This window comes from Kryptolebias marmoratus, linkage group LG6 (genome assembly GCF_001649575.2).
Source record: "Kryptolebias marmoratus isolate JLee-2015 linkage group LG6, ASM164957v2, whole genome shotgun sequence".
Classification (NCBI taxonomy): domain Eukaryota; kingdom Metazoa; phylum Chordata; class Actinopteri; order Cyprinodontiformes; family Rivulidae; genus Kryptolebias; species Kryptolebias marmoratus.
This window is the reverse complement of record NC_051435.1, coordinates 5,639,282-5,666,746: the sequence shown is the minus strand read 5'-3', so window position 1 is coordinate 5,666,746 and position 27,465 is coordinate 5,639,282. Positions and strand designations below refer to the sequence as shown.

General features: G+C 38.0%; 3 protein-coding genes and 1 long non-coding RNA gene across 5 annotated transcripts; all 4 read right to left on the bottom strand.

The window, feature by feature from the left end:
* Window positions 1-438: 438 nt before the first annotated feature.
* On the bottom strand, window positions 439-3,734 carry fev (FEV transcription factor, ETS family member). The gene is made up of 3 exons (XM_017420671.3): window positions 3,610-3,734; window positions 2,893-2,964; window positions 439-2,012 (listed from the first exon to the last, which is right to left on the bottom strand). The coding sequence occupies exons 1-3, from the start codon at window positions 3,656-3,658 to the stop codon at window positions 1,471-1,473; spliced, it is 663 nt and encodes a 220-aa protein (XP_017276160.1). The 5' UTR covers window positions 3,659-3,734; the 3' UTR covers window positions 439-1,470.
* Window positions 3,735-5,352: 1,618 nt separating this feature from the next.
* On the bottom strand, window positions 5,353-6,860 carry LOC119617079. The gene is made up of 2 exons (XR_005233256.1): window positions 6,175-6,860; window positions 5,353-5,666 (listed from the first exon to the last, which is right to left on the bottom strand). It is a non-coding gene; the product is annotated as an uncharacterized LOC119617079 (long non-coding RNA).
* A 1,741-nt stretch (window positions 6,861-8,601) lies between these two features.
* On the bottom strand, window positions 8,602-11,844 carry cryba2b (crystallin, beta A2b). Its single transcript, XM_017420617.3, has 5 exons — window positions 11,738-11,844; window positions 10,776-10,963; window positions 9,775-9,916; window positions 9,281-9,423; window positions 8,602-8,974 (listed from the first exon to the last, which is right to left on the bottom strand). The coding sequence occupies exons 2-5, from the start codon at window positions 10,931-10,933 to the stop codon at window positions 8,827-8,829; spliced, it is 591 nt and encodes a 196-aa protein (XP_017276106.1). The 5' UTR covers window positions 10,934-10,963; window positions 11,738-11,844; the 3' UTR covers window positions 8,602-8,826.
* Window positions 11,845-20,628: 8,784 nt separating this feature from the next.
* umps (uridine monophosphate synthetase) lies at window positions 20,629-26,588 on the bottom strand. 2 transcript variants are annotated; one of them, XM_017420629.3, is made up of 10 exons: window positions 26,454-26,588; window positions 24,733-24,886; window positions 24,445-24,569; window positions 24,146-24,333; window positions 23,827-23,921; window positions 23,594-23,754; window positions 23,394-23,511; window positions 23,121-23,296; window positions 22,913-23,027; window positions 20,629-22,256 (listed from the first exon to the last, which is right to left on the bottom strand). In XM_017420629.3, exons 2-10 carry the CDS (start codon window positions 24,764-24,766, stop codon window positions 22,078-22,080), a joined length of 1,191 nt encoding a protein of 396 aa, XP_017276118.1. In that variant the 5' UTR covers window positions 24,767-24,886; window positions 26,454-26,588; the 3' UTR covers window positions 20,629-22,077. The 2 variants fall into 2 exon arrangements, with proteins under 2 accessions (XP_017276118.1, XP_017276117.1); XM_017420628.3 differs by having other exon boundaries at window positions 26,284-26,515.
* Between the last annotated feature and the right edge of the window lie 877 nt (window positions 26,589-27,465).

The window sequence follows — 27,465 nt, the reverse complement described above, 5'->3', positions numbered from 1 at the left end:
CAAATAAAATCTAAAGATGATTGCTAACTTCACATATTAGATATAACTGTCAAAAGATATAAGAAAAACAGCTGTCATAAATGACATAAAAATATATGAACTGCTGAGGCTATTTGTGTCATTATATTCTTGTTCAGCTGAGTTATTAGCAGTGTTTGTACTTTTTAACCAGCAACAGATAAAGTCACAAGTTTCTGCTGCTGTTATTTTAACAGTCAGAAGATGAAATGTTTGGAACAGTTCAGAATAAATTATTAAATGTCCTCCATGTGTCAGGTACACACATCCAGAGACAGAAAGGCCTACAGTCAAACTGTAAAGACAGCTGCTGGCTCTTAAATTAAAAAAGATAATATGAATGAAAACCCAAAATAAGCAGAAAACCATTAATCTTTGGGCTTAATTTGAACTCTCATAAACCAAAAGATATACGTATAAACAGGATTTTATTGACTTGATTTTTTTCTCCATTGAAACAGTTGCTGAAGCCACAATATGAAGCTAAATTAATGTAATTTAAATCACAATGGAATCAATAAAAGCAGCACAGTTGTGAGTCTGTCTCCATCCAAACCTATTTACAGAGATTACCAGTTTATATCATCATTCAGCCTGTTTAACACAAAATAGATGCAACTCTGCGTCTGTTGAACCAAATTTAATGTCATCGCGCGTAAATCAAGCTTCAGTTCGCTCATAAACATCCGTTTAAAATCTCATTTTCATGCAAACAATCAACAAAGTGGCAAAGTTTCAGGCATAAAGTACAATTCAGATTCAAAACCACAGGATGGCGCCAGAGATCCACGAAGAACTTGATGATTCGCTCTAAAAGTGACAAATTCAGCCAAGAATGTGAAACAAAGCTCCTGTAAGGGACGCACAGAAACAGGAAACGTGTCTTTTATTGTTTTATTTGGGTATATCCTGATATATGGTGACGTTTTTTTTTATTTATTTTATTTTTTAAATATTTGTTTGTTGTTTGTTTTTCCTCACTCAAGACACAACCTCTATTTTGAAATGTTCATTGATTTTTGATTTAATTGATTAAACTGTTTCTAAAATTGGGAAATTTACAATTTGGGATGTTTATGAATTTAATTAAATTGTCAAAATATCGCCCCTAAGGGGTTATATCCGCTGTGCGTAAAATCAAACCTTTAGTTGCGTTTGAGGACAAACACACCTCAAAGACCTACAAATTAAAACTCTATAAAGATGCTCGGGTTTATTTTTTACAGATTTCTCGCTTCGTGTTTCTGCGCACAGGTCTAACAGTTACAGAAATTACACGACCATGTCATAAATGTTCCATAAGAATTAGGTAGTGCGCATCTTATACCTGTAAGTTTCTGTATAAACCGGTGCTTTAGTCTGAAAGTGCCAATGAGGGGAATCAAATCAAGAAATAAAGTCGATATTTCAACCTGTCTGGACACTTTACCGCCTCCCTCAGTTCTCGGTGAGTCAGTTGTAGTGGTTATTGATGTTGCTCAGACTGTTGATGTTGTTGACGCAGCTGATGTGGGATGGAGACACGGTGCCAAAGGGCCCCGGAGGCTGCAGGTTGTGGCTGTGATACAGAGCCGCGGGAGGGGAACCGGGCCAGTAGGAGAACCCCGAGGGCCCCACGCCGGGCGTCACCAGGTTCAGTTTGGAGATCCCGGAGAAGGGGATCGGGGAGAAGTTCCCCTGGAACTTGTAGATGGCCTGCTCGGTGGTGGACGGCTGGCACACCTGCGCCAGGCCGTGGAAATCAAACTTATAGGCGTATCTCTTGCCGTGGACTTTGGTCATGATGTTCTTGTCGTAGTAGTAGCGCAGCGCGCGGCTCAGCTTGTCGTAGTTCATGTTGGGTTTGCTTTTGCGCTCGCCCCAGCGCCGGGCGACCTCGTCCGGGTCGATGAGCTTGAACTCCCCGTTGGTGCCCTCCCAGGCGATGCACGACACGTTGGTGCTGTCCGAGAGGAGCTCCAGGAGGAACTGCCACAGCTGGATCTGCCCGCTGCCTGAGAGGCAACAAAAGAGTCCAACGTTAGGCCCAAACAATTAGTTAAAATCTGTTTCAGTAATCTCACATTTATCAGCAACAACTGGGGATATTCTTATGTAAAGTTTAAACGCAAAATCAGATCAAATTAATGAACAGATGGTTCATGTTTTATTCCATCCATAAATGTTTCTGAAACGTCTCATATGATCTCTGCCCTGTCCTTCAGTCTGCACAAACAAGATCCGTTTACCTGATACAATTATAGTGCAAATTTTATCTTTAATTATCTTTGATTAAACGAATTTGTGACATATATCCAGAAATGTAAAATGTTACAGATTGATTTTGTCCTTTGAGTGGCGTTTTATCCACAAAACATGGAAAATGATTAAAATATTGAAAAATTGACAAATATTTATTTTCTTAAGTTATTTTAAAAAATGAACTCTTGTCTTTCTTTTTTTCCCTCTTTCTTTCTGCAGATAAGAACAGGTGGTTTAGGGCGCGATAGGAAGTGAAAAACAGCAGCGAGTGGGGGTTTGGGTTGTAAAAATGAGGCCTAAAACAAATAAATCTGACAAAACGCACAAACATAAACCAAGTGATTAAATAAATATAGTAAACAATTAAGTAAAATAAATGAAATTAAATATTTTGAGGGAAATTTGTGAGAAATTATTAAATACAGTTTTGGGGAATAATTTGTCGATATTATTGATCAGAGTTTTGTTTTTTAAATTCCTTTTTTTATTTCCTCTGAACTGTAACCATTTTTCATTATTTCTTTTCTAAACATTGTTTATCTTTTTTTTAAATTATAACAAAGTTTTGTCACATAAGAATTATTGATCCGAAATGATTTGTATTTGTCCCTCCGTCGTTGTGCGTCCTCTTACCTTTCTGCACTCCTGTATTTATTGGTCCCCAAGATGTTCCTTTAGTTTCTTTCAACAGATTTTCTGTTGGATCTGAAATAAATATAAAAACAGACATTTTGTTAACATCATTTCTCCGAATTATTGCAGGAGTATTAAAACATAAGCGTCTCTATAATGCCTTTTTAAGATCAGTATTGTTCTGATAATACAAAAAAAAATCATCTCAAATATAAAAATACCTAATGTAGATGTCTAATAACAAAAATATTTAAAAAGAAATATGACAAAAAGCAGAATAGGTGAATAGATCAAAAAGAATGCGGCGCATTTTTATAAGTCAGCATTTTGTAAATTCCCTCAGAAGATAAAAGCTCACATAAAATGCTCTAACGTCTATAGGATAATAACAATTACTATTTTTCAAAATGTATATATAAATACAATAAAATGTATAAAATCCTAAAATTGATTGAAATCCTAATTGGATCCCGGTGCGCGCGGAGTCCGGCGCGTAAAGCGTGTCGTCTTGGCGGTCCCCTCTGCAAGGAGCCAGGAAACGCGTCCAGGAAAAAGGATTTCCGATTTCCGACAAAAGAGCAGACGGGCTTTCAGATTGAAAAGAGGCTCAACAATACTGTGCCCTGGAAACGGAGCATCACCGCTGGACAAGCAGCAAAAAGCCAACAAATTCCCCCTGAAAAGCCCGATTCTCTAATTCGTGCCTAAATGACGAACCTGAGAGATACATGTTGAACATGAGCTTTCCTCCGCAGGCTTGTCTCATTGTGTTCGGATGCTCAGAAAGGGTTGGATTTCATTTCGTTGGTGGCGCAGGAAAAGATTTTTATTAAACTTTATCTCATAACTGTGATCTGGAATAAATGCGGGGGGACAGATTGAAGTTTCCAGGCAACTGTCGCTGGCCCCCATCTCTGAGACAATATTCAGACAGCAATTTCCCCTGGTGCATTGCTTTAATTAAAAGAGCAATTTACCTCTGTCAGCCCGCCTGGTGCCCACAATAAAAAGAGGCCGATAGAAATTCGGCCCTTATCAATCCGCCATCACAGTTTAATAAAGTTTCCGCGTTAAGATCTGAGTTTCTATGGTGAATTGAAGTGTTTGACATGGAAACCAGTTCAGATCCTCCTCACTTTTCCGCCTCTTTACCTCTGGGCAAACACCAAAGACCTGTTTCGTGTTGGGAGAAGAATATTTACCTTAAAAAAACACGCTTTAGTGAGCAAGAGAAAACAAGAACATTGCATCCCTCCTAACCTGCTCTGTGTGGGTTTAAGGTTATATGGCCTCAATATGGGGGGCGATGAGGTCATAACTTTAAAACCATGGCGTCTTTTGTTCACTGACACCATCATGCATCCTTATTTTCGGTTGTTTTTTTTATTATTAGAAGCTGTGAACTTTGTTGTTCTGCACTGAAGCTGCAGTTTAGGTTGCTCCTTTAAACTGAATGTTGATGATTTATGGAATATCTTGTAGCCATCACAACTTTAGTGATGAATAAAGGTACTTATTGCAAAAAGTAATAAAAAACAATCCACACAATGTTTTTGCTCATATATTTCATTAATGTGCCCCTAAATTAAAACTGTGTCAACAAAATTTGCATCTGGATATCATATGTGTTTTTTTAATCTATGGAAAGAGACAAAATGACTGAAAATGGGTCAAACATTAAATTTACTCTTCTAGCAGACATTTTGCAAAAATAGTGTGTGTTTGAATAGGGAGCTCTGTCTTTATGGCATGCTAACACTGCTTTTTGACAGTTGTCTTACTTGTTTGCTCTCTTTTCTTTCACATTTAACAAAGATTCACTCGTATTTCCATCTAAATGTTTTCCCCTTGATTTTACACTTGTCTGATTACAAACAGTCTACGGTCAGCCTCATGTCTATGATGTGACTCAATCTTCCACGTGGTTTTCAGCAGAATCAGTCAACTAATTGCTTACACTGAGAGAGTACCTGAATTTCAGAATTGCATTCAGTATATCTGGAAAACTACTGCATGGTGGAGCAGTGGTTAGAGCTGCTGCCTCCCTGCAGGAAGGCTGCAGGTTTTTCTCCCAAACTAAGGCCTTTCTGGGTGGAGTTTGCATCTTCTCCCCATGCATGTTTGGGTTTCTTCTGAGTACTCTGGTTTCCTCCCACAGACCAAAAACATACATGTTAGGTTAATTGGTAACTCCAAATTATTCCTAGATGTAAGTGAGAGTGTGAATGGCTGCTTGTCTCTGTGATGGACTTGTGACTTGTCCAAGGTGTCCCCCTCCTCTCGCACATGACTGCTGGAGATAGATACCTGGAGATACTGCAAGTAAAACTACTCGAGTAAACTCTTTCAACTGATCTAGTTCAGCATAACATTTTCTATATATATGTGATTTCATACTTTGCATTGAGCAGATTTAAAACTGGATCAGTATTTTGTTCACGGTGACAAAATTGCCAAACATTTGACATCATAAAGAAACAAAACCAGTTTTTTATTTCAGATAATTAGACATTTTAAACAGAAATAAATTAGCAACAGGGTTACAGATCGTTCAGTTGTTTTGTATAAAGCGCACATGCAAGAAAGACAAATCATGACTGAAAAGTTTTAATATTTAAAGCAACAAACACACAAACAAACAGAATCCATTATAAGGCAGCTTAAACATCCATAACTTGCTGTGACCTTAACGCCACTGTTCTGACTCCAGGATATTTGTTGTATGTTGTCATCCGTCTTCCTCCTTCCATCTTTCTTTGTCTGCTACCATCACACTGAAATCCATCAAGCCAACACAAGGTCAAGAACATGCATATTTTGTGCCTAAAATAAATAAAATGAAACACCCTGACAGTGACTTATGTGAATATTGTGCTGGGTTCATATAGTGTATGTTTATCTGTTTTTTCCTCTCTGTCTTCCTTTAGAAAGGAATGTTTTACAGCCTAAAAAGACAAGTGATGCAATCATGGGGTTTATGTCTCTAGAAAAAAAAAACAAGCAAATGTTCACTTCCATCCTTCTGTATTCACTTCCAAAACAAAAATGCTTTACCTTACAAATTTGATGACAGTACATTTAACTTAGAACAAATCTCCTTTCAACGTGTGAGCTGAGAGGATCCATTTTTCTCATCCTATCCTCTGCTCTTTGTGTTGACTAAATTAAAAGTAAATGGTCTGCTAATGATTAATTAGCTCCACAATCAGTCACCTGACTGAGGTCAGATATGCATGGAGGCACAGACACACACACATAAGAAGAAAAGAAAATGTGACAGACCTTCAATTGTCAAACTTGCAGTTTCCCAAACAGATTGTGTGGCGTGAAATGACACAATTCATAATGTACATGTCTTGTTTTATGCTGCTCATCAAGGTTGTTCTGTAGAATATCAGGACTTCACCTTCCTCACAGACAAGACAGATGTTTTGTGCCAGAACAAACACAATTTTGTTGCTTTGTCTTCTACTTTAAAGGTCCTTCGAGGTGTGTTAGTGGCGTCCAAGACTTGCTTTAGCTGCCTGTGTTCAAATATAAGCCACAGGCAACATAAAACAAGCCTCAGAAGGCAGATTATATCTGTTGGTGATGTTTTACAAAAACAGCAGGAAATATACATCCAAGGATCTCCTGTGAAGTCAGAAATTCACTGAAATTTACCTGACATTCAATAAAAAATCAATTAAATCTAAGGACATTTGTTGTATTTGATAGTTAGTCTCCCTTATCACTCATCCAGACTACAAATAAAAAATGGAAAAAATAATATTAATAAGCTATGCTATTCTTACACATTTCAAGTCAAACAATATGTAAAAGTGTAGAAAAGTTTACACATTACCAAGTACCAGGGATTTCCTAAACAAATCAATCAATTCTGTAACCTTGGTAAGAAAAGTTGTCATCATGCCTAAGTTCGTGTCTCCTTTGTCTTAACTTACCTTTGCTGACTGAAGTGAGCAGCCATGGAGCTCCCTGCACGTCTCAAGTGTCACTTCTGTCTGCGAGCCACCCTGCAGCTGCTTTAATCGGGGTGTAGAGGAATGTATGTTTGAGAAAGGTGTATGTGCACAGTTACACATTTATCAAAAGATCCTGTTACTTTTGGGTGTGGGACAGTGGGCCGGTGAAGGCTCCTGGGTGTGTAAACGTGGAATCCAACGTCCTGGACCAACAAGCAGAGTGTGTGTGTATGTGTGGAGGTAAACACACTCCAGGATCCTGGTGTGTCTAGGATAAACATGATGGTGTTATATTAGAATGAACAAACAAAACGTAAGCTACTACAGTTTCATAGGGAGCACTTACAGGAAAATCATAGTAAGAAATTAAACTGACCTCTTTTGAATTTTGTGTTTCTGCAATTTTAAAAGTCTCATGAGCGATGAGCTCTCACACTCAGACGATGCGTTGCACATTTTCTATAAAATTGACTGAATTATAGCCATTTTCATGTTTTCCAACATTAGTTAGCTGTGGCAGCCATCCTTGATTGGGTTGGCTCGAGAAATTAATCAGATGTTCATCCTGATTATTTCCTGAATGTTTCATTAAAATCTGTTCAGTGTTTCAAGAGAAATTTTACAATAGACAAACAAGGTTGACCCCAATTGTTAAGGTTTTAGTCAAAGATCTTGTGCAATGAGTAGCACTTGAATTATGTGCTGTAACTAACTCTCAGCTACTACCACACCCAATGTTAGAGCACATTCTGTAAAATTTATAGTCATTTTTGTGTTTTTTAAGGTTCGCTGACTGTGGGTTGACTCCAAATGTTAATTAGCTGAAGATGCACATCAACTTATTATTTTTTGCAAGGTTCTTTAAAGTATGTTAAGCAATTCCAGAGATATTTTGCTAACAGGCAGGCACACGAACACACAGACAGATTCAGGGAAAAATGGTGTTTTTAGTTGGTTCAAACTAACTGATGAAGCTGTATCATATTGAACCTTGATAGTGGGTGTAAAATAAACTGTTCACCAGTAGCTAAAAGCTTTATAAATCCACCATCTTGTTTTTGATGACCTCTGCTGACCTTATTTTAAAGGCTTATAGAGAAACAGATCAATTGAGGGCAAATTTTGAGACAGGAAACCTGCATTTATGCCTGCAAGAACTAACATTAACAAGAAAAATCATACTTCTGGGTACATTGTTCTTCTTGTTTTTAATTCTGTGCATCATCTTTAAAACATAAAGGGAAACAAAGGTGTCTAAGAAAAGAGTCATTGCCTGTTTTTAACAAGACAGCTATTATGATGTACTCGTATTTGTGCCACTTCACTTCTTTTTAGAAACTTGGATATATGGAAGAGTCATAAAACAAATAATAGAAACCAAAGTAAGCTCATGCTCTTGTTTATTGGAAATAAGAACATAATATGACAAGAACAGTAATACACATCCTAAGGCCAAACAGAATCAAATCTTTCCATGTATGTTCTCTAAAAGCTAAATATGTTTTCAGCAAATACAAAGCAAAATCTATCTCAGAAAACAGCCTTATTCCTGAAGCTAAAAGGGGCTCTGATGTCTCAATGCTTGTACATCTGTGGTAAGACTTTTTGTCATCCCCAAAAGGAATTTGTTGTAGCATAGCCTTGCCAGTTGTAACAGTTTCTCAGACCTTTCACATTATTTTGCTAATTTAATTTGGAGTGGAAAAACGTCATTGTAGAAAAAAAAAAGAATACTGACAAACAGTCTTGAAGAAAAGCCTTTATTTCCTATTTCAAGAACATGCTTTAGCGTGGTAGTAGAAGTATGTACTTAGATATCCAAACATCCAGAGCCACAGAGTGATAGAAAGAATTTGTCCGTCTACTGTTCTGTGACAGCGGTCTGTCCAGGGTTCAAGGTGAGGAAGCGTTTAGTTTCTTTTTCTTTTTCTTTTTTTTTCAGGTTGGGACAGGTGGGCAGGGCGAAGGCTTAGTGCTGGATCCTACGAATGGACTGCACCTGGTTGGTGTGAGCCTGGGTGCTGTACTCGTTGTAGTTTCTGTACTCGCCTTGGTGTCTGTCTCTCTCCAGGATGTACTGGTAACCGCGGTAACCAGGGAACTGGTAGGCCACCCAGCTGCAGAGAGGGAGGACGGATCAAGTCAAGGTTAGGTTGATTGTGGCAATTACAGAAGATTTCAGTTTACACTGAACAAAATGTTGATGTGCTGGTAAGAGTTCAGCTTTCCTAGATTGTCTTTCTAAAGACTTCATTTGCCTGTTTGTCTCTAACATCAAGCTTTGTCCAACAGCAGGACCTCTGAAATAACTGATAAACGACACATTTGGGAAATAAACCTGGAGATAAAATCACATCTGCTGAGGGAAAAACACTAAAGCAATGACCAAAGATAGAGAGATGAGAGGAAGATAAGTGACTTACGCTCCGGAGTTGATTTTGATGGAGGGCACCTCCTTGCTGCACCAGCCCATTGCCTGTAGGGAGGGGTAGTCATCGCACATCTCAAACTTACGGCCCTGGAAGTCCTCACACTCGTACAGGGTCACTTTGCTGTCACTGTGGTTCTGCAGAGAAAAGAAAGAAAATATATAATATCATGGCCATTAGAGGTCAGTTTATATCCTTCTGCAATTAGTAAGATATTGTAAAAATGAAAGTGGAAAATTTTCCTCCAAATTCCGTCAAGAAGTTTAACTAAGGTTATCTTCAAAGACCCTAAAATGTTTTGAACTGCTTTTTAACAAAACAGAACACAGTTGGGATGTATTAGGACAAATTACTGATATAAAGAGGTTAAATGTAAGGTTAAATGGTGTGATGGACAAAAACAAAGATAAGGAGGTGTAGGTTAGAATCAAACATAGGTGGAGCATTTAGAGAAGTCGACTGGGATGAATGGAAGGAGAAGAACGTACAGCACACTTGATGGGCCTGAAGGAAAGCATGTGCTCAGTTCTGTAGCTGCTGTTTCCACTCCAGGCCTCGTAGCGAGGATAGTCTCCCTTCTCCAGGATGAACTGCTGTCCCTGAAACTCTGGGTACTCATAACCCACCCAACTGGAGGACAGAAATAAGGGTGGAAACAATGAGTGTGATAACAAAAAATCAATCATGAATGCAAAAAAAAGCCGTACAACAGAGAAAAATGTCAACCAAAAAGTGGAAAAACTCATATTTCAGCAAACAACAAATTAGTTTCAAATTGTCATCTTGTGATAACCAACAACCCCCCTTTAAATAAACCCTGTGTTAAAACCAAGCACAGCTTTTTTTGTTACTTGGAGGCACAAAGCAAACATTAAGGACTGCTGTCGCTGCCGTTCCTGCTGCACCCAGGGTGCTTTATCTGATCGCCAGTCAGTCAGCCAGCCATTCTGGCTCACAGACGGCAGCTGCACACAGCCAACTCATATCACATCAGGGTCACACTCGGATGATGCATAAACACACACACACACAAGTGATACATGCCAACTAGTAACATAATAAATCAGCAGGTTGTAATTTGTATATTTATGTTTTTGTTATCCTTTCTTTTCTAGGTTTTGATTATTCTTTGGAACTGAACCATGTCTTTTCTATTCATGCTTTTGTAGGCAAATTAAATCAAATTTACAAGAGAATTTTGAATTGTGTTATATTTAATACTCCTGTGGCTCATAACTGAATTCTTCTTTTAACATACTTTCTTTAAAGGATTAATTGTCTCAATATCATGAAATAATTCTGGCTTTATCATTATTTGCATATGAGCCTGGTAAAGCTAATCTTATACTGGCAAAAATAACAGCCAATCAAGATAGAGGTCAGGAGGTGAAAGCCATCCTGTGAATGCAAAAGAAGATAGCAGGGCCAGCTGGCTGAAGGTGTATGTGTGGTTGGATAAAAAAGCAGAACACCAATGCTTGTGACTTACGGTCCATTCTCAACCTTGATGGAGCGGATCTTGTTGAAGCCCCTCTCCATGATGTTCTGGCATTCCAGCATGAACTCACAGCGCTTTCCCTGGAAGTTCTCCTCCTCCCAGACTGTGATCCTGAACTGGCCCATTTGCTCCATCTGTTGAGTGTTCATGGTTGCAGCTTCTCCCTTGGGGCTTGCTCTCTGAAAAAGAAAAATAACATTTAACAGTAAATTAAAAAAAAAAAATCCATAAAAAAAAGGCTTGCATGCATTTGGTTGGTGTAATGTCAGGAAAAATAAAACTTATCAGTACTTCTAGTCTTGAAGCAGATACCTTCTGCTCAGTAATTTCATTACAAATGAAATCTTTATTATCTGGAATAACCAAATAGATGAGGTGGCACAAAAAGTAAAAAAAATAGCTAAATAATAAATAAAGTAAAATCCACTAAATAGTCCATTTCTTCTCAGCAGAGATTTTTGTTATACAGGTGATTCAGTCAGAAGCCACACATCCCTGAGATGTTGCAAATCATACAGAAGCAAACTAAATAGAAGCCAAAAAAAATGCATAAATCTTATGTCTGGGTGAAAGATTTATTTATTTAAATTTCCAAAGTTATTCATTATGATTTGGTCGAATTATTTTGCAGTTTTGTAAAATTAAAACATCATAAGGTGGAGAAAAATGCTTGTGCAATATCAACTTGCAGAACACAAGCACACTAATAGGTTATAATGTTTGAATTCTTCTAAAATAAATAGGAATATAGAATTTTTTTTAACTACCCCAATAAGAAAAGTACAAATTGGCTTTTATATTGTAGTCAGTAAACCAAACAATCAGCTGTCCATCCATTTCATATATAAAATAAGGAGCATCTTCTTGCCAGTTAAGCTCCACTCCAGTACACACAGCTGTCCCCCCCTATGCATTTTCCTGCAGCTAAGTATGAGGTAACATGATATACTTACAGACGGTACTGAGGTGGGACAGATCCAGTATAATCAATGTCGGGGACGAGACTCTTGCCTGTGTTTTTATAGGGCTGGGGCCCCCTGGACCTGCGCCACTCCATTTGCCCAGCAGCCTTGCACACTCAGCAGCTGAGCAGGCCGGCTGAAAGGGGAGCATTAGCCTGGCGCTTTGTGGAGGCTCCAGAGCACCATTGTCCTCAGAGCCCCAAACTGACTTAGTCATCAATATGGCAGCCATGGTCAGTAGCAGCCTGACCCAGGATGAAACAATGGCAACACACTGACACAACAGTTTGATTGGTGTAGGAGGATAATAGACACATTCTGGGAGTTGATCCCCCCCTCTCTGTGTCTCCCTCTCTGCTGTAGGTAAACTGCACCCTGAACTAGAGACGAGGAAAGGGTTCAAGGCATCCCACATAGTGAGTGCTTGGGCGTGTGCTAATTTCAACCAAAGAGGGGATTTCCTTCTTTTTCCAGTAAATTTATAAACAGTCAGCTGGAGGAACTGTGAGGAGGTTTTTACTTTGTTTTCCTGACCAGAATCTTTTGGGAAATTGGATCGGTCCTCCGTTGCTCGATCATATTTACGACCATTGAAACACAGAAAATGATAGATGTTTTATAACAATAACCACAACAGCAAGATGAAATAGCTGAGTGTTAAGTATCTGAATACAGGCCTAGAACATGTACAGTATTAAATATCAGAGGGATTTGTAAATTTGTTTTTAGCTTAATTCCACATTTAGATGTTTTAGTATAGGCTGACATTTATGTATATGTTGGTAATTTTACTAATCGTGTTTGAACACGAACAAATACTTAGAGGAGCTGCTTCCACTTACTGTAGGTTTCCTTTATCACAGCAGAACCCAAAGTTAAGGTCGGCACCCCAGTGTGGGTCATGAAACATCAAGTGAAGACGATCAGACGATCTTCAGAAATTAAATTAAATGTTAAACAGATCCCTAATGGCATATTTTCATTATAAATATATATAAAAAAATACATACAATAATGATAAATGAATAAAAAATGAATTCCAAGGCATTCAGGTTGTTTGTATTTTGTTTAGTAGTGTTATCAGCAAAGATTGTACATTTAAACCTGTAATATTGGGGTCACAAGCCTCTGCTGCTGTTATTTTTTGGGTTGGAAGTGAAAAAGTTTGCTGTTGTATGTATTTGGAAAACTAATCAAACTGAAAAATGACATTGGAATATGAATTAACAAAGCTTTAAAATTTAGTGTTCACTGACATATTTCATATATATGAATAGAATGAATTAAAATAACTTACTTCTTTAGCAGGATTCAGTGTCTACATGTTTAAAACTCTTCAATTCTGTTTTAATAATTTTCTTAGAATTTATATTTTTTGAAAACATGTTGCTAGTTTCAGGTTTCCAGTACTGTGTCAAAAATTATTGATTTTGTTCAGTTAAGTACTTTTCTATAACATTAGTGCCATCTAGTGGTAAATAAATGTATTACATTTAGGTTGACAAAATGCAAAAATCCTACATCGTTTTAAACATCTTTTAAACCTAAACGAGTCCCTCAGAAAGAGAAAACAGAAAGTGTTCTTTTAAAATGAAATATTATTTTGCTATCATTGTGTCAACGTGAACATATATTTCCTAAAATGTTTCTTGAACTGTCTGCTGTCCTCCTGACTACCTGGAAAAAAATATTGTCCAATCACATTTTTTTTTAATTCTCCCATCTTTGTAATCCCCACCCCTTCACATTTGGTATCATTGAAAAGCTCTAAATGTCCTCTGTAGATATTAACAGGAGTTAATTCAGTAGTATGCAGCGGGTGGCAGATATTTAAATTTACAGAGGTCTTCCATAGAGGACAAATTTGAACTACTGCTAGTCGATCAGAAACATCAAAAACAACATCCATGTCTGAAGCCAAAATATATGAGTGAGTGAATATGTATTTTCTTTTCACTGAGTACTGATGGAGTTCAGTGACTTTAGTTTTTCACACTGTGTGAGTGTTTGTACGTGTGTGTGTGTGTGTGTGTGTTTCACCTGTGGGGCATTGGTGCTGTTTACTTGTGTGAACAGCTTTCTCTTTGTCCATCGCTAACTCATTCATTGTCCTCCTCTATACGTGTGTGCGCATGTGTGTGTGTCACCCTGCTTGCACCCAGAGCAGGTGATGAGCAGGTGAAGGGCTTATTTAGACACAGATGTTGTGTGTGTGTGTCTGCACTTGCATTACACATGGTGTGAGGTATAATTCTGTTTACCCTGTCACTCTGTTTCAACCTGCCTCCCTTTTAGAGACAAAAGCCCAGTCGACAGAATGGCAGCTTGCTGTAACATAAATCATTCAATTTTGATTTTGTTCCCTGTTTGTGAAGGGACTCACAACACGACTGAGTGTGCACCGGGTTTGTGCTACTACCTGAATAGTCTCACTAGATTTGTTAAAAACTATCAGCTGTAGATTTCTGCCATAATACACACACACACACAAACACACGAGCCCAGAATGCATTTGATTTTATTTTTTTTGGTCATTCTGACACAAAGATTAGCAAAAAACTTGGCTAAAAGTCCCACACATTGCAACTATCGCATCGTTTTATATAAATCATAGTTTATATGAATTGTATTCACATTACCCCTAACTCTTAACCTCATAAACTACATTTTTCCTTATTAAGGCTGGGTTATCTTCATGTGTATTACAGCCCCCAACAAACTTGGTGTTCTGCAGTAAAAAACGCCCCACGGAAGTGCTCACGTTGTCACATGCACTCCTCATTTCCAAGTGAAATACAGCTGGGGAGAGGGATTTGCATGTGTGATGGACAGTGTAGTCCAGCACAGAGCTAGCACTGTGTGTTACTACTTTGAATCCTTATCTGGATGTATAAAATGAGTCCATTCATTTGTCTTTAAACCGGTCAGATAAATCTTCTGCTTGGAGCTATGGGACAAATGCAGAGCAAATGTTTGCCTTTTCACTCAGATTCTCTTGTCATGTTGTGAAAAAGCTGCTGGTACCGGTGACGCCACTGAAAAATCCAGTTCAGCAATGTTTTTGGGAAGGACTTGGAGAGACTCTCTGTAAATAAAGTTAAATATTTTAAAAGGTATAAACGTTACAAACCCCAAATGTCATAACACCTAACTCCAGAATGAGCTGAATGTTTTAATATAAGAACGGTAAATTGTGTTCTGAAAAGTGTAGTTTTATCAACCTTTTATTAAGGAGCTGAAACTGAAATACTGTCATCTGAACAAATGTGTTTCCTCAGAATCATTGCATCAGTCAGTGACAGTGTGAGGTCAGATGAGTTTCATGCTTTACTGTAAACTGGAGCAAAACACTAAAACCAAGAGTCATAAAAGTGAGTATGTTTCCATAAATGAGGACTAAATAACACTTCACTGCTGTTTCCTGCTCCTGCATCTAAAGGGTGGAGTAACAGACATTATGAGCCTCAAAACAGCTCTTTTCCTCTGCCTCTCCCCTTCCAGTTTATTTTGCCGGAAGTGTAGTCGCTAACTACTGTGTCCTTTCCCACGAATTCGGTATGAAAGACTTTTGTCTTAATGTTTCATTAGAAAAATATAGAAGCAGTTTAAATTAAACCTTCATTATTTCAAAATATTCATGATAAGTAGTAAAATAATCTAATAGTTAAATATTTTTGTTTTGTCTGAGGTGATTATATTATCCCTTTTGAATTTTGAATGTCAGTGTGAATATGCACCTGTGTGTATACACACACACACACACAAATGTTTGTATATCTACACACACAAGCACGCCATCATGCAGATTGTCCTGAATAAATGTCCTCCTTCAGGTGGAATGTTACCATGGAGACTAATCCAGGTAGGGATGAGGTGAGCAGGACATCTGCTCGTGCCGCCTCCACTTGTCTCCACTGTTCCCTGACTGGACATTTAACCAGCTGGACACAAAAACACGAAGAAACCTTATAATGATTCAAACATTTTCTGTGGCAGCCTTCATGAGTCATCACTGGTGATAAACAGGAAGACAGAAAGTCGTGCGGTATTAAATTGTGACGACAGGCACTAACACAGAGCGTTCTGCACTTACTGTAGCTTTGTGAGAAAGTTTAAGGCTCGTGGCATTAAAAATATAAATGACTTAATTAACAAACTTTCTAGAATCAATTAAATATGGGCTTTGATCCAGTATTGTTTAGTGAAAGCCAGGGAGAAAAGGTGAGGAGGAGCCACCTGGCAGAGGAAACAGGCCTCAGGCATTTGCATGAGTCTTCATTATCAGTAACTGTCAGAGGAAACAGCACACAGCCTGCAGGCAACCCCACTCACACACAACTCAACTCACACTCCCCTCCAACATGTACAGATACGACCAAAGAACTGGACAGGCACCACAAATGCAATCATGTTTCTGATGCAGAGATACAAACAGGGCTGTTAATGATGCAGTGTGGCCGGGCAGAGTAGAGTTCACAGGGTCACAGCAGAAAAGGGTCAAGGAGATATGTGTTAGCTAACTTGGAGAATAAGCAACAATTTGATAAAATAGAATGCAAGTAAAGAATTCACAACATATGAGAGATGAAGGGCTCTTGTGTGGAATGTGGTACTTAAATAAAGTCTTTACTGAATAACATAATTATCATGTTGTATATGTATTTCTACTTTTGACTAATAAGAGGGGAAAAACATCTTTCTGATTGTCAAATGGCTACAACAGTAAGTTTTCCCTAGGCAATGATGTTTTTGCTTGTGTCTGTGTGTGTGTGTGTATGTGTGTGTGTGTGTGTGTGTGTGTGTGTGTGTGTGTGTGTGTGTCTGGGGGGGGGGGCATATATGGTCTTAGCAAAATATTTGATGGACCAGTGAACAGATTTTACTGAAACACAGTAAAGAATCATTAAGTACGTCCAATTCAAGATGGCTGCTACAGCCAATTGACTATAGAAAACAACAAAATGGTTAGTCATTCAATTTTAAATTTGTTAAATATGATGTGGTTGTAGCTAAGTTTAATCTTTAACACGTTATAGGAGTGCTATCGCATCTTGCAAGATCTCACAGTATTGCAGGAGATTTTTTCATTTACAAGATTTGACCAAAATTACTTTAATGTCATTCCTTTAAAGGATAATATGATTCTATTTTAAATTTCTGACATGAAAGGTGGCAGGTGATATGCATTCCTGAAAGGAATGCTAGGCTTTTAATCATTTCAATATAAAATAAATTAAAGTAACTTTAAAAAAAAGTTATAGATACAAAAATTGGTACATTATAATTGACTTTTTTGTGTTTTTAACATGAATGACATCATCTTCACAGTGCATTCAAACTTGCTTTACAAAAATAAAAGTATGGGAATATTTTCAGATGGAATTTAGTTAGGAATATGTATCACTATAAATGAAGAAGCCATAAATAAAATATGAGACGGATCCGGCTTTCATGCTGACTCAGAAACAAATGATCTGCACATTAACACAGCTGCAGGAGCTGGAAGGACGGGTGTAGCAACAGCAGGACCAGTTAGGACAGTCATTGGAAATGGGAGCAAGGTAACCAGGATACTGAGGAGTGTGAAGCTCACCGTCCACTGGTTTTAAACAAATATTGACTGCAGATTCAAGCAGAGGCAAATAGGCTCTCAGGTAAAAAAAAAGTGGCATGTAGGCTGAGCAGGCTTCCTCATGATGTAAGGTGATGAGGTGTTTTTTGACATAATGGCGAGTGATGGGGATATAAAATGCACATGAGGCAATTTGATGGTAATAACCTGCAGAAAAGACAAAAACATTTTGAATAAAAATGAAGGTGGATATGTTCTAATTTTAGATGTGTGCAGAGTTTCACTTTAACCACAAAGATGGCCAAATGTTGCAAAGACAGCAGATACAATAACCTTTATTTAGATGTTGTTCAAATATTTCCCAGATTCTTTTCAAGCATCAACAACTTGAGCACAGATGTCTTTTATTCTTATGCCTGTCACATCTCTTATGTGTGTAAATGGTGCAAAATATTACTTTCGTATCTAAAGAGAGTGATAAAACCATATTAGAAAAACATGATTTTGTTTTCAAACCACTGAAACAGTTTACTTCATCTGCATTTCTATTTGAAGCCATAATGTTCAGTGGAAGAAACAACGACTGATGAATGATATAAATGTTATGATTGAATACTTCATTATAGCATCCAGATGACAGATGGTGTGTACCAGATCTGTGTGTCTGTGTGTGTTTGTGTGTGGTTAATGTTTGGTTAATGATTAACATAACCTCCCATTAAGCCCATCTCTCTGCACTCTGTCTGAGCTCTCACTTTGTGACGTAGGAGATGGTTAGTGATGAACAGGAGCCCCCCCAGTGGAAAAAACATGGTGTGATCATGAATGTGCTAATGGGGGGAAAAAATGGTTGTCCAAAGTGCACCAAAGGGAGATAAAGAGATTATCACCCCTGGTCTGGTAAATGTCAACCCTTGCAGCAGATCTACTTGGTGCAGATCAGGTACAACTAATTACCAGATTAAAAAAACAAACAAACAGGCCACTTAAACTTTTTGCCACAGCGTATCGTACTAGTTTTTACATTTAAAGCCTAAAGACTTACATGAACATACAACTTTGAATTTGCATCTTTTACTTTTTCTGTTAAACGTAGAGTATAACAACAGGTTGGAGACAAGATGCAACTTATTTAGGAAGTGAATTTAAGTGCTCAAAGAGTCTAACAAAACAGTCCTTATAGGCTTTAAAAGCTGGATAAATAAGTCCTGGGTTGGTCTCTGTTCTTGTCTTTGGAGCTTTGGCTTCTGCCAGCTGTATGCAAATGAGACAGTTTACCTGTTCAGAACACCTGGTGTGTCAGTTACTAAATGTGTTATCATTATTGGTAACTCATATTAAGAAATGAACCTGCCCTAACTGCCTGTGCCTTTTTTAAATTTATTTCTTTAGTACAATTCTGTTGGCTCCTTGGTGCTCCTTTCACGATCCTCTTCTTGTGGAGCTTGACCAAATTAAAAGAAAAAAACAAAAAAGAAAAAAAAAACTTTGTGCCTTTTCCAGCTGCCAACCCGTACCTGCGTAACGCGAGCCGAACGAACAAAACTTCATCTTCAGGTATTGTACGTGAGGCTCAACGTGAAGCAAATACGGACAAAATGGGGAAAAGTCACAGAAGCAGATGTTTGGGGTGCTGCTCCTAACAGCTGTCTTCTCTCTTCTCGCTCTTTCAGGACTGGGGGAGGAAAAATAAAGAAAAGGTTAAAACACCAAAAGAAGCTCGTGGATGAATTAAAGCTCTGTATGAATTTACGGCCTGCCTTTCTTTAGAAGTAAAGAGAGAGAAAAATGAAAAAGTCATGCACAACCCTGGTCCTCACCTTTCACACGGACTGAATGTGTCCTGCTTCAGGACAGGTAGACACCTTTTATACCCCCCACTCTCCCTCCCTTTCTGTTCCGTCCTCCTCTCTCCTCCCCCCTTGGAGTGGATCCTCCGGGCGCGCGCAGACACCTGTTGCACGGTGCGTTGCTCTGATCCAATATTGACATAAAGAAGGAGGGGTGATTGTGTGTGTGTGTGTGTGTGTGTGTGTCGTTCTGTCAGACACACATAAACGTGTGCGCACAAATGAATGATTCCAAGCCTCTCCTTCCTCCTGTGCGCCAGGCAACGACATGTGTGCCCTGGCTGCGCGCGCACCCAACCGTAAAAAGCCTCATTGTAACGTCGCTACCTGGAGACCTGCTCAGTATGTCCCACAGTTTCTGTTCGGGCATCATTTTCATACATTTTTGCCTTGCAAATAACTTCAGGATTCAGGGCAGCTCAGCAACTTTTTTTTTTCTTTCTTATCTTACTGTGAATATGGAAGCTCATTTCCGTCACTTCAATTAAAAAAAAACCTTAATTATGAGATTCTATATCAAAATTTGAACTTAGTATGTCAAAATTAGGACTTATTATCTCATAATTATGAGATGCTAAATCATAATTGTGAGAAATTTGTTCATACCTATGAGATGCTAAGTCAAAATTTCGAAATTCTAAAAGTATCTCATAATTATAAGATAGAAGAAGTCACAATTTAAGAAAAAAGTCTGACATAGAGGATTTTTTCTTCTTCATTATGGGCTTCCATGGGTTGACAGGGAGGAAATAGCCAAGGTATACAGTTTTTATAAGAGTTTAATTATTTTCTGTGTTCTAACATGTAAAAATACAAATAACTGTTAACAGTTTATTACAAATGTTTAATTTTATAATGTCACTAAGGTTAGTCAGATGATTACTTTCTGCAAGTTTCAAAAACTAGTTTTTTATGTAGTATTTATATAACACATATTGACTTATCTTTAATTCAAGCTACAAGTGAGTTTTGCAGCTAACTTATGTAGCAGAAATGTCTCTTTTGAATGTAAAGGTTGCAGATCCCTGGCCTAGATAATACAGAAAATAAATTACAAATGAATGAATAAAAAAAGTGGCTTAAAGTGATTCTAAATAGAATTAGCCCTCTGAGAGGAGCAGCTGAAAAAGGACAGAAAACAGCAGCCAATCAGAGAGCTGCATGTCTGCTTCTCTAATGAGTTTACTGTAAGCACAACAAATGCATCAAATTACAGAGTTCAGGAACACTGATGGTCCCCACAGGCCTTTTAGAATTAGGTTTTAAACTAATTTGGCCTTTTAAATGTTGAGCATAAAGTTAAAGAAAATTATTATTCATTTGACAGTAGAGAGGATATACCAGGGTAAATAAACTTTTAAAAATGTTTTTTGTTGTTTAATCTTGTCAAAATTCATTGTGAAAAACAAAAACCTTAGAAAATTACAAACTTAAAAAGATCACAACACAAAACCATCTTCTGAAAATGTTTATTTTTATCGTGTTTCATAAAAAAATGTCTAGGAAATTTGTACAACTATTGTTACATTTTTCAAAAGACTGGTTGCATTCAGAGGGCTCGCTCTCAGATCCTGCTGTAGGTTTTAAAGACATGCAAAAAAAAAAAAGTTTAATGCATTTAGCTCAGAACAAGAAGTGTGCTTATACCATGTTTTCAGGATTTCATAATTCTTTTCTGGTTCATCAACAGTCCAGAGCTGAGGTCAGAAATGATAAAACTTGATTCAAATGTGTAATACTGCTGACAGGTAGAAACTATAGAACCCTATAACATAACGGACGAGTCAAGTTTGCACCTGAGATTTTCTGTTTCAGATGTATTTATTCAAGCTCACTTTGCAAAATTAATCATTGCACAAAGAACAGATTAAACAAGGTCCCTCGCTGTGAAAGAAACTTCACCTGTATGAAATAAAAAGCATCACTGAGTCAGACATGAAGATGCTTCACTTCATACAAACTGAACTCTGCATGTTAAGGCACACAATTCAGCTTCTACTCCTGAAGAAGGAAACAGTTTTTACTGCTTAGGGGATAATTTCTTTTTAATAAATCAGAACACCTTTTGGTAATAAACTTGGACAGAACATGTTCCTCATAATGAATTCAGTTGTGATCAGCTCCTGTCGACATTCACAATAATCAGAGGTCACACAACCAACAACAAAAAAACACAACAGATGGAAAATATAATCAAGCAGACGTACCACAGTTTGTTCAAGAGATCCTCATTTCATCAATACTGGTCCCAAAAAAGCAAATTATCATAAAAGACTACACTGGAAATATTCCAACTCTTTATAAATTTACTAAAACATGTTTGATCAAGATTATTTATTTGTGAAGATCAACTTGATTTAAACACTGAAAGTTACCCAACACTAACAAAAATAACTAAACACAAAGATTTTTTATCATTTCCAACAAGTGAAAGAAGCAGCAAGAAGAAAATCCCCTGAAGGTAATCTTTCTAGTTGTCATTAGTCTCTCATTTGTTATTTAAATCAAGGTCCAGAGCTGTTTTAGCATCAGTGTTTTGTGGAAGTGTTCGCCAAGATGATGCATTTACTTGAAGTAGAACTTTGTGTTGAACATATGGCTCTTATATATTCTCTCTTTAACAGAGAAATACTCAGCAGGTGTTTATTAACAAAAATAAAAGTAATTACTTCACTTTTGAACTAATACTATCAAGTTGATCAGAATCAAAATAGATTTTAAACAAACTGTGAATAAGAGTGAAGTAGAGGATTCTTCACATCTTTCAGGAATGTTCTGAAAATGTTAAACTGTTGGACGTTAGGATGTTTTTACAGTCTTCTAATGTTTGCTGGCTGAATGTTCGCAGGTCTTCTGTAGAGAATTTTAGGAGTTGCTGTTCAGATTAGAAGTGACACACGTCTGAGATGTCACTGGCCACTCCGGCTCACTCTTTTCACGTAAGCATCCCACCCCGCCTTTCTGTACGACTCGGCTGCTTCGAGCCTATCAGAAGCCTCTAACACCCCCCGTCCCACAATGATGACATCAGAGCCTTTGCTGTAGATCACCTCCTCTGGGGCAGTGTACTGTTGGCCCAATGAATCTCCTGAAAGGGGAGGGAAACAGGGAGATAGGAAATATGGGTGAGCAACATCACTGAGAGTCAGCTGTAAATCTAAAACAACAGCGCCACCTTGTGTTAGAAGGTATCATTTCTGTTCGACCTCTTCCCCAGTTATACTAACACCACCTTAAACCACCTTTGAAAATGTTGGCATACATTTCAGCACTGCACGATTACTCACATTCATGAAATCTCAGTGACTTCTTACAGATACTTAAGTTTTATCAGTCACTAGGGCTGTAAGACATTATCAGCATGTCATCAGTATTAGCTGATGGTTGCTGTAAATTAACTATCTGCAGGCAGACAGGCTCAAATTTGGTCTGTTTATGGCTAATTTCAGACTGTAGCTGAGAGAGGATCATCCAAGCTGGTTAAAATAAGGCTACAATTTTCTATACACACATTTTAATGTAAAGATCTTTTTTTTTTCCAGTGACTAACATTGAAAAAATAGTGGCAACAAAATCTCAACTGCAAATTGACAAAATTACTGAAACTATACCAGAATGTTGGATATCGGCAATATTTCATTCCCCATATAAATGCAGTAATGTGTATCTACACAAAATGCATTTAAAGATCAAACTAAAAATTAGCAAATTAGCAAAAGTAAAAAATTGATGAGTTGAGTTTACCTCCAGCTTGTATCTGCACACCAGGGGTCATGTGGATGAACTCTGGCTTCTCTGTGACCTTACCACCACAGATGAATCCAATCACAAAGTCCGACTGCTCCTCAGCCATCTGCAGCTGCAGAGTCACAGAACAGACATATGCTAGGACCTTACAGGCACAGACACTGCAAACAAGCTCAGAAAAAGGCTTCGGCAGAAATGTGCTCACCACAGCCTTTGTGTATTCACCAGTGGCCAGAGAGCCCTGGGAGCTCATCTGTGCAATGAGCAAACAGCCTCGTCCCAGAGGCTTCCCAACAGCACTCAGGCCCTTCACCACCCCGGGGCCAGGAACAGCGTGGGCATTGACTACATGGGACCATGACGAGATCTGGAACACGCCTCCTGCAGAACAAAAACACGAGCGCAATGTCAGGCTCCCTAACCACGAAGACAGTTTAAACACAAGCCACATGCAAAGTTTTAGTAAATAAAAGTACACCTTCATATTGATGCTTGACTGTATTTCCAATATCAGCAAACTTGCGATCTTCAAATATGAGGAAGTTGTGTTTCTCAGACAATGCCTGCAGTTTCTGGCTGAAGGCCAACGTGTAGTCCTGTTAGCACACATGACAGCAGCATGAGTTTAAACTGTATATTTAACAAAGTTCTCCAAGTAACAGACTGTTTGTCATGAACCTTCAGGATGTCTATGTGAGTCTTCAACATGCAGATCTTGGGACCAAGAGACTCTGCCAGCTGCAGCAGCTCCTCGCTGCAGGTCACATCAGCTGACACACAGAGGTTCGACTGTTTCTCCTCCATGATCTTCAGCAGCTTTGATGCCAGGGGATGGATGTCTGCAGACGAAAGGAAGTTTTAGCATGCTAAACTGCTTTGGACATTAGAATAAATAAAAAGGTACGACGTACTTGGCAACTCGGCTCTGGCTGCATAGCTCAGCTCTCGCTGTGGTTCCACACATGGCTTCTTGGTAGCTGGAGCGTTGCCGTTTTCCTTCTTAGATCTGAAGGAAAAATAAAAGTTGTAGAGCCTTTTCATAAGCATAGAGTGAGGTAAGAAAAAACAAGTTCACAGTACTATGAAAGTCTTGAGCTGCCTCTAATTCTTTTATATTTTCTACTTCCAAAGAGACTGAAAATTTGCAAAAAAAAGCAAGAATCTTGGAAACCAGATGAAAATCACAAGAAAGTTTGTATCTATAGATGTTCCAGTTTTATTCCAAAGTACCTGAACGTGTTATTGTCGAGGATGAACTTGCGAACATCCTGGGCGGTTTGGGCATCGATGCGTTCAGCTGCAAGCAGCACATCAAGCAGCTTGAACATGGAGATGACGGGGAAGAGCCTGATTCCCTGAGAGGCCAACATGTCCACGCCACCTTGCTCCCTGTCCATCAGAACAATGGCATCTGTCACCTGAAACAAATAAAAATAGACTTTTAAGAGTCATTACACCAGCTGAAGAAAACGTCTTGTTATAGTTATTGGTTGTTGTAAAACCATAACATATTATTTTAAATTCTATACCTTCAGTCCTTCTTTTCGGAGGACTTCTGCTGTCTCCAGGATGCTGCTGCCACTGGTCACCGTGTCCTCAATGATCAAACATGTATCACCCTGACGAAATGTCCCCTCCACCAGCCGCTTGGTTCCTGCCACGAAACAAGGTTATCAGCCTCAGCAGGAGACAAACTGAGCCACAACTATGCACCGTTTTATAGCTAAACATTTCAGCAGCTGCAGACCGATTACAAACACGCTGATGGTTACTTTCTGTTTTGGGAGCTCAATAAATTTCAATCCAGTCTTGTTTACCGTAGTCCTTAGCTTCTTTTCGCCTGATGAGCATAGGGAGTTCATTTCTGGAGCAGATAATCGTGGCCAAGGGGAGGGCTGTGTATGGAACCCCACACACCGAGTCAAACTGAAGCTTGTTTTGTTGCGCTTGCTGGTAGATGAGACTCGACACCTGTAAACAAAAGCGGAAAAAGTGTTTCCTTGTAAGACAGAGTTCAGGATTCTGAGGTAACAGTACTGGACATGCTGAAGGTGAATGTTTAATCCACTGCTTTGCTGATACTGAGGGACCTGGGAGGCAAAATGAAGAGATTTAGGATTACATACAGCTACAAACTAAACTCTAGCATCCCTCAAAACAACAACCAACCTATAAAGACAAGATGGTGGTGCAGACATGTCATAAAAGCATTAACCTGGGTAAACGTGGTCACAAACTTAACCATAGAAGAAGAAGAACCAAAGAATCTGCCACAAACTTCCAAAGACCCAGAGGAAACCTGTTCCACACAACAAGTAGATACTTTGGAGAACCAAATGCATCCTGGAGAGTAAGGAAAGACAGCTTTTGTATCATCTTAGGAAACGGATTAGATCCCAAATCTCTGAGAGCTTTACTGTTTATAGCTCTGATTTGAAGAATATTTGCAAAGTCTAATTTTGTGAACCAAATTTATTCCCGAGACAACTCTGTCCTGCAGTTAGGAACCAAGGAAGTGCATTATCTTAAAAAAGAAACACTAAGGACATTCAGGTATACAATCAAACCGTCCTTGAACATTACTTCTTTACCCCAATCCTAACTCCCCCCTCGAACCTACCGCCCTAATCTTTCAGGATTAAAGAGTTTACTGTCTTTTGGGGATTAAGTAGTGACCCATTAGTTCTCCAGGAAGGCTGTTTGGTGACATTTAGCTCACTAGATGACTCCTTGACACACTTCAAAGAAAAGAGATGTTATTCCTGCAGACTGGATAGGGCACCATTAAAAATGAGCAATCTGGATTGGACTACTTAGATTATAACACCCAAACCATCTACGACTTGTTTTCTGAGTTTGTTGCACAAGGCACAAAATTTTACCCTTCACTACTTTCTGAGTGTTTTGTTTGTTTGTTTACCTTTATGCATTTCCTTGTGTATGGTATAAGCAAAAACTTGTATAGCCCTAGCATACAAAAATGCATTTTTTGTTGTTGTTGTTGCTGTAAGGCTGACAAATGGTAGAAACCTGATTTAAGCAAAACCTTTAATTAGATCAGACAATTGAGAGAGAAACAGTGAATTATCTCATGAATTTTCAAAGATAGAGCTTAAGCAACTAATAAACAAACTTTAAACTCGGGTGATTAAATTGAGTTATTGTAAATCAATGACTGGTGGACTTCAGACAAATGATGAAACGCCCACGTGTGCACAGATAAAGTCTCCATGACTACAAGAAGTGAGATTAATAGGTGGATCTGTCTGGCTTCTGTCATCTAAAAGCGTATTTGTGAAATATTTCGTGTTTTCTCCTGTATTACTGATTGTATTAATAAGCAGTAAATAAAGGCAGCACGTGTTTACCTGATTCATTAGAACCGGAAGCGACACAAGGACCCTCAGGTCGATATAAATCGGCGTCAACAAGCCGCTCTTCAGCTTATATTCTCCAAATTTCACAGCGTTCACATCGTAGAGTTTCACAATCAAACTGTCCATGGAGACGTTGTCCATTATTTAATTTCTCAACTTACAGACTCCTTAGTCTTCCTTTTAGTGCTTCTTCTTCTTCTCTTTTCTTATGGCGGTTCGCAAACAACTTATAGGTGCATTACCGCCACCTTCCAGATAGGAGTATGGATCAGACACTTGCATAACAGCCGTTCTTCTTAGAAAACTAAAAATACTGCTATACTACATCCCCAGATGATCTCTGAAATAACTACCTTATATCTAATTTACTTTTATTCCCACTTAAATTTCTAATTAACTCCTCTCTTTCTTGAATATATTTATTACATTCTAAAAAAATATGTTGTACTGTTTCTTATTTATCACAATGATTAAAACAACCTGTATTATGTTTATTACTTAGCCTTCTAATTCTTCTTCTTGTTTTATGGCTGCAGAAACGGAAGGTGTACATTACCGCCACCTGCTGGTCTGGAGTGTAGATCAAAATAAATATGTGCCTGTAATCATGATTATATTCTATTAATTAACTTTGTGTTTAAACAAAGCGTTTAATTCTTGATTCTTTCTGTAATATGTTTAATATATTAAATGTCTACTTGATTTTTTTTTCTAATTCATCTCATGTCTTCTGTGTTGTTTATATTTCTGACAGAAACAAAATGTTTTATCATTTCCTCCTGTCCACAGTAATCACATTGACCTATATTTTGCTTTTTTTGTATTCTAAATAATGTCCTGTTTGTCCAAACCTTAGTCTGTTTATTAATGTTTCCTCCCTCCTGCTCTCCCACTCCTCTCTGAGTTTTGTAGGTAAGATAAATAATAATAATAATAATAATAATAATAATAATAATAATAATAATAATAATAATAATAATAATAATAATAATAATAATAATAATAAGTAAGCTGACAAAATTGAGTGTTTGTCCCAAAACAGAATTTCCTTCCTAATAAATATAAATATGTATAAAAACTTTAATTTTTGAGAAATGTATTTATATATATACATATATATATATAGACAGACAAAATGGTAATGGCGAACCAACCGGACATTGTGGTGGTGGA